This window comes from Humulus lupulus, chromosome X, assembly GCF_963169125.1.
Source record: "Humulus lupulus chromosome X, drHumLupu1.1, whole genome shotgun sequence".
Classification (NCBI taxonomy): Eukaryota; Viridiplantae; Streptophyta; class Magnoliopsida; order Rosales; family Cannabaceae; genus Humulus; species Humulus lupulus.
The window spans coordinates 192,476,341-192,489,105 of record NC_084802.1 but is presented as its reverse complement, the minus strand read 5'-3'; the positions used below and the strand labels follow the sequence as shown (position 1 = coordinate 192,489,105).

The window sequence follows — 12,765 nt, the reverse complement described above, 5'->3', positions numbered from 1 at the left end:
AGCCACGTCATCCTTTTCGACTCTTATTCATAAAACATTATTTTTTTTAATTTAATTAATTTTTAAAATTCACTATCTTTGAGGAAAAAAATTAAAGCATAATTAATCAAACAAGAAATTTATTGTGCATGCAAATAAAACTAAAGTTACTATTGTATATGATTTTTTATTTTTTTTAATATTTAAATAAAAAAAAAAGAAAAAGAAGTATGCTTCAATTCATAAAACATTATTTTTTTAATTCATACTTCAATTAAAATTTCTTCAACTTTTTCCTCAAAGATGGTGAAATTTATTTAAATTTCTTTTTTTTTTCTTTAAGGAATATCATTTTTCTACTAGCCACGTCATCATTTTCTACTCCAATTCATAAAGCATTATTTTTTTTAATTCGTAAAACATTGTTTAACTTTTAAAATTCATCATCTTTGAGGAAAAAAATTGAAGCATAATCAATCAAACAAAAAGTTTATTGTACATGCAAATAAAACTAAAGCAGAATAGTTCAAATCAAATACTATTAAAGTTACTATTGTATATGATTTTTAATTTATTTAATATTTAAATAAAAATAACTAAAAAATATTTAAATAAAAAAAAAGAAAAAATTAGTCTTTTTTTTAGAATAAATAGCATTTTTGCCCCCCAAACTTTAACCTTTGTATGAAAGTGCCCCCCGAATGATTCGCGATGTTTTAAATTCCCCCCGAACTTTTAACGTTAGTAATTTATGGGCATTCCGTTAGATTTTTTACAATTAATGATGATGTATCATAACACATAAGATAGGCTGCATGATATGGCAATATATGGGCTGATGTGGTAATATAGAGGATTATTTGGCATTACACGTCATTACTGCCATTGAAACTACCATGAGAACAATGAAGGAAGGTAGTAAGACTCTAAGGGGTTTTCATGGATCGATCTAATTAGTTTGGGGGTAATTTTAGGGCTTTTTTTTTTTAAACGTAGTTACAAGAGTGAAGAAAACCGAATCTGAAGGACTGAATCTGAAGTTGAAGGATTGAATCTAAAGCCTCTGTCGATGGTGATGGGGAAGAAGAAAACCAGAGCATTAAGAAAAAAGAAAGGACATCCAAAGGAGTGTAGGGATGAGAACGAGATTCCCTTTTACGGTGAGTATTTAATGTTTACTTTTTATTCTTTTTGATTTTGTATTGGGTCAGTTTTTGGGATGGAGAAGATGGAGAGGAAAGAATGAATCTTGTAGAGCTTTGTCCTCACAAAATGAGGTTTTTTTGGTTCTACAAAATGGGTTTGGTCAAAGGAATCTTAGATAGTGTTTTTTGGAGTTTTCCGTAGTGGTTTGTTAAGTCAATTGGGGTGTGTGGGGTGCGTGGGGTCTGTTGTGTATTGGTGCGTGTGTGTGTTTGACTTTGTTTGATAACAAGTACTAAAAGCAGGTTTGAAAGCATATTTTGGGACCACCCAAACTTTAGTTATTCAGTAATTGTCACATTAAATGTTTTTTTGATATAAAATTGTCACATTAAATGTTGTTGTATTTTTTAGACCCAAATTCAGGAATCTTCACTCTAAAGGTGTGCCACAGTGGACAACTTAAGCATGTAGGTAACATTCCAACCTACCTTGGTGGGGTTACTAATTTAATACATTTCCAAGATGTGGATAACATGAGAATGTTTGAGCTATATGGGATTGCTAGAGATTTAGGTTTCACAAATCTAGAGGAGATTGCTTTTTATTTAAGTGGGAAGATAGTGTGTTAATGGAATGTGTAACTAGTGATGTAGTTTTACTTGAGAAGATTGGGGATTGTGTGAAGAGATGCAATGTTGTGGAATGTTTTTTTTGTCAACTAGAAGTGACTGAAACTCAAGCTTCAGTAGTAAATGGTGTGAATGAGGATGTTGAAATTGATTTAGGTGCTCAAAATGATGCTAGAAATGGGGTGAATGATGATGTTGAAACTATTTTAGGTGTTGAAAATGATACTCGGGTTAATGTGAATGGAGATGTTGAAACAGATTTAGGTGAGGAAATAGCAACACAATCTAATGGGGCTATATTGAATGAAGATGCATGTGGGAGTAAGCCTGGTTTGGATGGGCTTGGTTTGGGAGATGTAAGTGGGCCTGGTTTGGATGAGGATGTCACTGAATCTGGGCCTGGTTTGGATGAGAATAAGACTGAACATGGGCCTGTTTTGGATGAGGATGTGACCAAATCTGGGCCTGTTTTGGATGAGAAAAATGCGACTGAAAATGAACACTCAAGTGAAGACAACGATTATGATGTAGATCCAGAGTATGAACAAAGTGAAGATGACTTAGATGTGGGAGAGGCAGCTGAAAACCACTTGAAAAGATTAGGGAAAAAGCCTATAGAGATTGACATATGAGATGTGGGTATACAAGATTCTGACAGTGACTTTGTTCCACAAGATAGTTCAAGTGAGGATGAAGATGAGAATGATGAGGTGATTGAGGGGATCCACAAACCAAACAAAATGTACAGAAAAACCAAGCTGCGAGAGCTTCCTCAGTTTAGGGCTTCAATTGACATGGAAAAACCAGTGTTCAAGCTAGGGTTATCATTTCCAAATGGGACAGCTTTTAAGCAAGCAATTAGGGAGTATGCAATCCAAAATGGAATGGACATTTTTTTTAAGAAGAATGACCCTCATAGGATTAGGGCTCAATGTAAAGGTGTTGACTGTTCATGGGTTTTTATTGCATCGAAGAATGATGACACCACCACATTTATCAAAACTTATAATGATGAACACAAATGTGCTAGAAAGAATACAAATAGATTTGCAACGTCTAGATGGTTGAGTCGGAAGTACATGAATGAGTTCAAGATGAATGAGAAGTGGGGAATCTCTTCTTTCATGCACAAGGTTAGTAAGGACAATGTCATTGAGATTACACGGGACAAAGCTTATAGAGCTCAGCTGATGGCAACTAGAGCAATTGAAGGGAGCTATGAAGAGCAGTATGCTTCTCTTTGGGATTATGCAGAGGAGATTAAGTGGACCAATAGGGGTTCAACTGTTGAGTTTTTGACAGAAGTTGGTGAGAATGGTAAGCCACGTTTCAAGAGGATGTATATTTGCTATGCTGGATTAAAAGAAAGTTTCAATGAGGGTTGTAGACCTTTAATTGGGTTGGATGGCTGCCACATTAAAGGTGTACACCCAGGAAAACTTTTAAGAGCAGTTGGAATAGATGGGAATAACCAAATGTATCCTATAGAATTTGCTGTTGTTAAGATAGAAAATAAGGATTCATGGAGCTGGTTTCTGGACCTATTGAAGGTGGACTTTAAAATTGAAAACTCAAACCATTGGAGCTTTATTACATACAAGCAAAAAGGTTTAGAGCAAGCCTTGAATGGTTTGTGGGATGAGGGTGTACCTAAGGCCGAGCACATGCATTGTGCAAGGCATCTAGAGAATAATTTCAACAAAGTTTTCAGGGATAAAACCTTGAAAGACCTTTTATGGAAAGCTACGAGAGAGGTAACCATTAGGGGATTCGAAGCTATGATGTTGGAAATCAAATCAATTGATGAGGAAGCATACAACTAGTTATTAGCTGCAGGTCCACATCACTGGAGTAGATCACACTTTAGGACTCAACCTAAGTGTGATATACTTGTAAATAACATGTGTGAGGGATTCAATGGTACAAAGTCAATATTGGCAGCCAGAGATAGATCAATATTGTCGATGTTGGAGCATATTAGGATGTACATGATACAAAGGCTCACTAAAAATAGGCATTCAGTTATAATGTGGGAGTCTAACATTACACCAAGGGTCGCAACTGTTCTTGAAAAGAACAAGGTAGAAGCTGGAAGTCACATTCCCACCAAAGGGAGTGAATTTATGTACCAGGTGATGAACATGTACGGGGGGGCATGTACTCTGTCGATTTGGAAAATTGGGTCTGCTCTTCTAGAAGATGGGAACTCACTGGTATTCCATGTAGCCATGTTGTTGCTACTATTTGGCATAAAAGGGAGGATCCAGTGACATATGTCTCCAAATGGTATACCAAGGAATACTACATGACGGCATACTCTCAGCAAATTTTTCCAATTAGGAATCAAGGTGAATGGCCTAGAAGTGGCAAGGTTGGAATGATTAAGCCAATTAGGAAGACTCAACCTGGTAGGCCTAAGAAAAGCAGAAGAGTTGAACTTGATGAGTTGGCTCCACCAACAGCCAAGAAATTGAAACGAAGATATGTGAGAATGAGAAGTTCTGGTTGTGGTGCAGTGGGCCACAACTTCAAAACTTGTGCTAGAAACAACTTCAATTTGGTAAGTTACTATTGTATTATTTGCATCTGGTTTGAAGGATAATGTTTGCTTGTTTTTGGATTGATAAAAAATATTTGTTTTGGTAGGGAAAAGACAACCCCCCAGCTGATCCTGGTACTTATGCTAGAAATAGGAGTCAGCCAGAAAATGCTTCAATGAGTTCAGTAACAAATTTGAGTGCTCTACAAGGAATAATGACACCACCTCAGGTGTCTCCTAACAACTTCAAATAATGTTCACTGATTTCTGTTATCTGGTTTTTATCATTTAAGCTACGTGATTTGTCTATCTTATTTTGTAGCAAGTTCCATTCAACCCACCCCGGCAAGGTAGCAGCACAGTTGCAACAAGGACCAAACATATTTAATCAAGGCAATATCTGATTTTTTGATTGACAAGCAGTGTATTGGATAAGTTTGGAGCTGAAAGTCAATTGCTATGTCTACTTTTGTCTCTATTTTTTTATTAGTCTCATGCTCACTGAATACCATTTCGATGTATTTGAGCAAGGTTGTAAATTTATTTTAGGATCACTAATGTATTTGAGCAAGGTTGTAAGTCACTAATGTACTTGAGCAAGGTTGTAAATCACCAATGTACTTGAGCAAGGTTGTATATCTGATTTAGGATCACGTTTTGTACACCAGATACTAGTTTACTGAATGAAAATGTTGGCTCACTTTTTACATTATTTTTCTGGTTGTATTATGCTATTGGAAACCTTTTTTCAATCAAATTTCATCACAATTAAGCAACTATATATGCTACTAGATATCTCAGAATCAATAAAAATATATCACAAATATATATGCTGCCAAATATATAAGATCCAATAAAATACATACACCATAAATGATGTTTTTCTTCATTTCTTCAACATAGTTACATTTTTTTTCAGTTAAAACAACAACACAACAATTACATTTCACCATAATGCCAAGTACAAAACAAAAGATAAAAGTACAACAAAAATACAGAGACCGGTTTTGACATCCTCCATCAACATCAAAAAATTTCCAACTTGTTCATCTCTTTTCTCAACAAAAATCTGTTGTTGCAAAAGATTGCCTTCGATCTCCTCTACTTTTTTAAACAACTCATTATCACAAATATGTCTTTCACTACTAGGAGGGTCTATCCAATGAATAAAGCCACAACCATCTCTCTCATTTCTCTGTAAATAAAATACAGAGTTAGAGGAGTTTAAGCCAATCATAATCAAGAAAAATAATTGAAACAACAAACCTTGTATCTTGGGCAGCCATAGAACCTTATCCCGGAATTGTATACAGCCCATGTTATGCCTAGTACGGCCTCACATCCACAATGACAAAGAGGGGGACTCCCTTAAACTTCTCCATACCTTTTTCCCCTAGAATATGCCATTTATGATGCTTGATGAACACAAGTGCAGAATGAATAATTAAACTTAGGGTTTGAAGAGAAGAAAATCGTGAAGAAGAGGGAAGATGAAAGAAAATAATTGTAGGCTTAGGTGTATTAATTTTACTTTTAATTTTTCAACCACTATACACGTATTATGCCACATCACCGAGTAAATGGCATAACTGAACGAAATGCCCATAAATTACTAACGTTAAAATTTCGGGGGGAATTTAAAACATCGCGAATCATTCAGGGGCACTTTCATACAGAGGTCATAGTTCGGAGGGCAAAAATGATATTTATTCATTTTTTTTAATTATTTTTTGTCTTTATTAATTTTTAATTGAATTCTACACCAGTGTCACGTCAGTGCCCAAATTAGCAAATTGGCCTTTTGATAGCCACATCACCCATTAATTAAAGTCTCATAATTCAGTAACGGTGCATAGTTCAAGTGGGATTTTTAACAACATGAAAAAATCGGGAGGGTACAAATTGCAAGTAGTAATAGTTCAGGGAAAAAAATCATATTTATTCTTTAATTTATATTGGATATTCTTTGGAAAGAGTTTTGTTTTTTTTTTTCTTTTTTATGCTTAGTTTTTGTTTTGGTATATTTTAATAATATATTTTTTTAATTTATTTTTGAAAAACAAAATAAATATTTTTATTGAATAGGTACCCATTAAGGCGCAAGGACAGCAAGGACAGGGACATTTTTGGATTGGAGGCTTGGGGTGGTGGAGCCATCCGTGATCCCGCCTCACTCCATTTACATTAGGGGTGGCAATTTGGGTCACGACATGACACGACACGAAAATAAATAAGTTTGGGTGACATGTGTTTATAATCATGTTCGTATTCGTGTTTGAGTTTTTAACACATTTAATAATCGTGTCGTATCATAATCATGTTGATCTGTTTAATAATCATATCGCGTCATAATCGTATTGTATCAAAATCATGTCAACACGACAATACGAATAATTACCATAAGTTATGATTTTTTCATATAGTTATGATTAATTGTGTCAATTTCATGTTGTATCATGACACATTAATCGTGTTATCTTATCGTGTCGTATTAACCCGTTTAATAATCGTGCCGTGCTCGTGTTTGCATTTTTGACACGTTTAATAATCGCGTCACATTTACTTTAATCATGTTATGTTATAATCATGTCAACACGAATCTGACACATTTACACAAATTGTCAACCTTAATTTACATCCCTTCCACCAATATAACCAATATAAGAAGATTCTCATTACGGTCTCTCCCAATCTCAATAAATCTGTTACTCAATCCCAAAACAAAAACTTATAACCATTCTAAAGCTAAGAAATTGGATTTTAATTTGTTTAAAAATCTAAAACCAAAAAAGTAAACCGTTACTCTTTTTTATGTAAAGCTATGTTGCTCATCCTCGAGACGAGCATCACAAGCCACATTACTGGAGACAACCCTTCAGCTTTATTCTCCTTTTAGATAAGCTTTCAATTTTTAGTCTACTCGCTTTTGGGAAATATAATCTTAAATTTCAGATGTATCTAAAGAAAAAAATATATTTTTTTCCTAACAATTATTTTCTTTTCATACAGTTTAATATAGAATAAAAGCTATATATTTCAAATGGAAAACTTAACCCCTTTCGAGTAAAAACGAGTTTTAATGTTTAACAGCTGCCAAAGGCAATGTCGATCTTAAACAGTCCAACTCAGTAGCTCAATGGTTTTTTTTTTGTGTGTGAAAGTAGCTCAATCGATTTGTAAACTAACACAATAGTTTTTTCAAATTATGTAAAAAGCATACGATAAAAAACACCACCAGACTACCAGAGTCTAGGAAGCCGATGAAGAACATTGTTGAATGGCTTGAGACGGCCAAGGGAAAGTCCTACATTAGATAAAGAATAAGAAAATCTCATTGTTAAAAAAAATTTTAAAAAATTAATGAAATGTAAGATTTGAATACATAAAATCCTGATCCACGTGCGCCCCCCTTGTTGCTCCCAGACTTAGAGGACATGTTTAGCAGAGAAAAAAAATAGTAATTTATGAAATAATAAAATTATAAAAAAAAATAGAAAGAAAATTCATTTCCTGTTATTTAATAGATCAAGTAAACAAATTATTTTAAAATATAATACTCCTAAATTATTAATTTAAAATTGTGTAAAACTATCAATTTTCTTCTCCGTCACACTACTCTCGGCAACCAAACTTTTTCTTTTCTTTTCTCTTCTTATTCTCTCCCTTTTATTCTCTACCAAACATAGCCTCAGCTGTGGAAGTATCAACTAAAACATCGACCACTATTTGTCATCAAATTGTAATGTTCAGAACTTCTGAGTCGCAGACACTGGAGACAGTTACTATGTAGTATTCTAAAAAGAATAATGATATGTGTACCCAAAATATAAAACATTACACAGTCATTTGGCAGTTTAGCCTAATCAATCACATTTATTAAAACAGGAACCACTGTTTAAAAAGAAACTCACTGTGTGTAATGTTTTGCTGCATATATCATTTCTCTTCTAAAAAAATAGACATAGTACAATAATCACATGAAACAAGAACATATAGGTAAACATTAAAATGACAGATAGGCAAAATCAATTTCAAAATCCCGAGCAGAAAAATAATAATTTCAAAACCTGTCATCAAGGGTGTGCGTAGCCAATAATAGAAACATATGCACAAACCATTATAAGAAAAAGGTTTCGATTGAAGACAAAGATTAACAAAAGTATTTTCTCTCAATTTAAAGGAAAAGGAAGAAAAAGGCTTTCTAGGCAGTGTGTAATATGATAATCTACAGTGGCAATGATTGTTCATTAACATTAAAATCCTTACATTGTGAAACTTCCCAAGCATGAATGGAGATGCAGCAGATCAAACAGGAATTGGCAATCCCTTCTTTGCCATGCTGTCCAGGACATCATTGAGGGCTTGACACAACCCAACTATCTGCTCATATTTTATATATATTATAAGAAACTTTTAAATAAAGTGTAGAGATAACATCATGAAGACGAGATCACTTAGACGAACAATATTAGTCTCATAGTGCCCACACAATAAACTCTGTTAAACTCCTCATTGTGTTGAAAATCTGAAAGCCATTGAAATGTATGAAAAACAAAAGAAAGAATAATTACCTGTTGATCCCATCGCTGCAGTTCTTCTGTGTCATCCTCAAAATGTATGACAGCTTCCACCTGACATACCTCGTGTAAGATTAGTGCTCCTTGGTGTAAAATAGAAAAACAATTTTCTTTTCTTTGATAACTTTGAAAAATAACAGTAGCTGCTGATACGCATATTATACAGTACTTAGTAGAGAAATTTATCTTCCAACACAAGATGGAAAGTGCAAGTTTCACTCAGCTAAGAATTTCCAAAACTAATTTTTCACAAGTGACCTTAATAAAAATGAGATTAACAGAAGGCTAGATGGAGATAAAATCATGCATTACTTAAATCCTTGAAATAACACCTGAAAGACAGATGTCACATTGCATACTTAGTAATACCTGATCAATCGATCCTCTCATTCTGTCCTCATAGATCATTCTTGACGCTATTTTTTCAGCCTGCAAGACAAATTACAGCACTTTCAGAAAGAATGAGAAATAATTTACCAGAGTAAAATGAACTAGTCCTAGAAAAGACAGCCATAAAACACAACCACTTCAGCGAGATAACTAATTTATACCATGTCACCTCAACCACTTTACTGTATATTTTAACCAAAACTCTTGTGGTGAACTTAAAAAGAAGAAAAACAATCATGGAAGGCACACCAGTTAAAGAACAAGACTACATTTTTTTTTCACAAGAAACAGCTAGTCACAGCTGAGGCTCGAAACCTAGATCCATTACTCACACCCAATCACTTCAGCTAGCCTCAACTAGTGAGGAACAACACTACTCAATATAAAATCACAATTCAATTACTTGACACAAAGAAGCAACTAATTTTCAGATTCTACAACTCTTGTTAGTTAGTATCTCATTCCTATTCAAATCAATCACTGGATACTAAATTTAAAACCCCAGATCCTCTGTATATTCAAGTATTGAAAGAAAAAAAATGAGAGAAAAAAAAATCACCCTAACTTAAAATAGAGAGAAAGAAGAAAATAACAAAAGACAAAGACCTTATGAGGTTCAATGCCCAGCAAGGTGCCCAACTCATCGAAGCTGTAGATTGAATAAAAAAAAGCAGCTGTTACCTCTACCAATCCCATCAAAATAATGTAATCTGACTAAAAGAACGAAAGCATTGAAAGCCTAAAATAAGCAATAAAGAAACCAAATCACCATCCTACCTTATGTTTGTGTAAAGTTTGCTCGCACTCAGCAAATTATGCTCAATCATAGCACGATCAAGGACAGTGAAGTTGTCAGGTAAAACAGCTTTCTGTTAAAGTTGATAAATGGTGCCACATAAATAAACTTTCTCAACAATGTAATTAAATGCTGCATACGCAACAACCAGAAAGGAGAAAGATACCTGATGTGCTTTTAATTCTTCAGCAAATGCATCAATTTCTGGTTTTCTTAAAATTCTCTCCAAGTATACCTAGCATCCCAATTGTACAACAGGTAACGCTTCAAAAATAACCCGGGTAAACAAAGTAAGCAAGCACAATACCAGTCAACACAAAATATGATGTCAATACCTTTTGGAGAATTGGATAAATTTTTAATTTTGAGCACCTTTCATCCTAAACCAAGAATCTTAAAGTATCAGAGCAATATAAGGACACAAGAACTGAAAACACAGTAAATAGTACATGTATAGTCATCTTGAGAAGTTAATTACTTTGTATAAAGTTGCAAGAACACGAGAACGTTGGGGTCCTGCAGCAGCCAGAATTGTACAAGTCACAGCAGCAGATAGAGCTTGTTCCAGTGCTTCCTCATCAATCTCTCTGAAATTAGAACAAGTATTAAAAATATATCATCTATAGTTTGTTTCTAAATCAGGCTTGAGGCTCGGTTGATTTAATATCATCCAAGAAAAAAGAAAAGATTTTGCTAACAATTGCAAGTAGATGATTTGATCATATTTACAAGCAACACAAAAACATAACAATTTGATTAAAACTTGCATTATTAAATGTAAAATTAAACTTTACATACTCTTCTCCTATTTTCCTCTTCTCAATTTGAGAAATGTCATAATAACGCAATGCTGCTTCCAAGAACTTCCTCTTCAAATCTAATATCCTTGCATAACATACCTGAAGGAAAAAAAGAAAGAAAGAAAGAAAAAAGAGGGGGGCAAAGGAAGAAGTAAGAACCTGTACATAAAATCTGCTTGAAATGCAAAATTTTACAATATCATTATCACTATATGCCAGTGAACCTTGTATTGTAAGTTCAGTACTTCCTGCTGACTGCTGCTAACCAAGAATGAAGCCTTATTAATAAAAGCTTCTGCATTAATAGCATCATCATCCTGCATTTCATAAAAGCAAACACATCAACCAAAAAGTCGCAAGATATGGCAACAATAGCATACTAAAAAGTAAAAACTTTGTGATTTACATTAAGAACAATTAGCTGTGCATGAACTGCAAGTGCAATCGAAGTTCTTGGAACCGTGATGTCTGAAACAGATACCATTATCATATGTTCCCGTCCAACACATTATCCAATCCCAATGCAAAAGGAAAACTACTATTCCTACACTCTCCGGACGGAGAGACATTGATCCAGATGACTTACAGGGAGGGGAGGGACTGGCATCAACAAATAGTAAATTCAATAACTGTTTAATAAATACTTTACAAATACCTCAAGATACAGGCGAGCTATTTGGACACATTTTGATAACCTGAACGTATCGTCAATCACTCTGATGAACACATCAAACAAATTGCACATGGTTAACATTCTAGAAAATTGCCACATACTCACTTTCATGAGAATAAACATGAAGAAAATAAAATAGGATCTTACTCTCAGACCTCATTCCAGAATCTAGATCGATGCCGCTGAGCATCTGAGCTGCTTTTGACCACTGCTGTTCAGATTCATACAATTCCGCAAGTTTCTCTCGAATGATTAGCACCTGCAGCATTTTTAAAGCCCAATAGAGTAAAAGGTTAAGTCTCTCCAACAGTATTCTGCTAAAACACCAATACTCATCAGCGGATAACAAAACCGATAGCCCTATCAACATCCATGGGCAAACATAACCAAATTTCTCAATCCAGAGCAATGTGCATTGAAAAGTACCATTGTAGAATAAAATAGCAACCAAAGAAATAAATGGCGAAACGAACCTGTTCCTCGAACGAAACAACCCGAGGCTGAATCTGCGCAAGGATATAATGGGCAATCTCCTTCTGGGTTTCCGGCTGTAACCTTCCTAATTCTTGCGCAAAGGTCTGCAGTAGTTGCCGAGAAACCACCAATGGTACATCGTCAGATAACACTGCAACACAATTACAAAACCGATTAGGGCAAAACTAAGGGCCGAATTACCATACGAAAAAGGGCTTAAAAAACCCTAGAATTGCAGTAGTATGTGAAAACCAAGGAAATTAGGGATGTTACTATGGTCGATAAACTTCTTGGCCTGGGTTGTATCATTGGAAGAAATGACGGACGAGAGTATGTGTTTGTACTGCTCGATCTTTTGCCTCTGATCAGATATCGAAGACGCGTTCGCGAAGGCGCTCTCCATGGTTCAAGGTCGGGAAACCCTAATTTTTTGGGAGAAATATCGTCACCGGCTCTGCTCTGGCTTGTGCTGGTCCCCACGACTGCTATGGTGGAGACTGTCCTTTTTTCTTTTTCTTTCTCTCTTTTTTTTTTTTTTTTGCCCCTAAATTCAAGTCGTGTCGTGCTCTATATATTTATGTATTATCCGACAAACAATATAGAAATTTTCATAAATGTGGTTTTCTAACATAAAGTTTGATCTATTTCAACAAAAAAAAAAATAACATAAAGTTTTGATGATTAAATAAAATTTAATTTAATTATATTTATTAAAGAGAAAATGCTAGTGTGGCTTTGTATTTTTTCTTAACAATCAAATGA

At 34.5% G+C, this 12,765-nt stretch overlaps 2 protein-coding genes across 3 annotated transcripts; one reads left to right on the top strand and one right to left on the bottom strand.

Moving 5' to 3' along the window:
- The first annotated feature begins 2,494 nt into the window (after positions 1-2,494).
- Positions 2,495-3,577, top strand: LOC133806557 (uncharacterized). Its single transcript, XM_062244647.1, has one exon. The coding sequence runs from the start codon at positions 2,495-2,497 to the stop codon at positions 3,575-3,577; it is 1,083 nt and encodes a 360-aa protein (XP_062100631.1).
- Positions 3,578-7,327: 3,750 nt separating this feature from the next.
- Positions 7,328-12,542, bottom strand: LOC133807127 (COP9 signalosome complex subunit 4). Of its 2 annotated transcripts, XR_009879161.1 has the most exons (16): positions 12,277-12,542; positions 12,003-12,154; positions 11,685-11,788; positions 11,512-11,572; positions 11,081-11,173; positions 10,855-10,955; positions 10,535-10,643; positions 10,392-10,436; positions 10,223-10,291; positions 10,038-10,129; positions 9,867-9,909; positions 9,240-9,299; positions 8,865-8,924; positions 8,560-8,673; positions 7,464-7,597; positions 7,328-7,431 (listed from the first exon to the last, which is right to left on the bottom strand). XR_009879161.1 is itself a non-coding variant. In XM_062245288.1 (15 exons), the coding sequence occupies exons 1-14, from the start codon at positions 12,404-12,406 to the stop codon at positions 8,599-8,601; spliced, it is 1,194 nt and encodes a 397-aa protein (XP_062101272.1). In that variant the 5' UTR covers positions 12,407-12,542; the 3' UTR covers positions 7,328-7,597; positions 8,560-8,598. The 2 variants fall into 2 exon arrangements, 1 of the variants encoding a protein (XP_062101272.1); XM_062245288.1 differs by having other exon boundaries at positions 7,328-7,597.
- Positions 12,543-12,765: the final 223 nt, after the last annotated feature.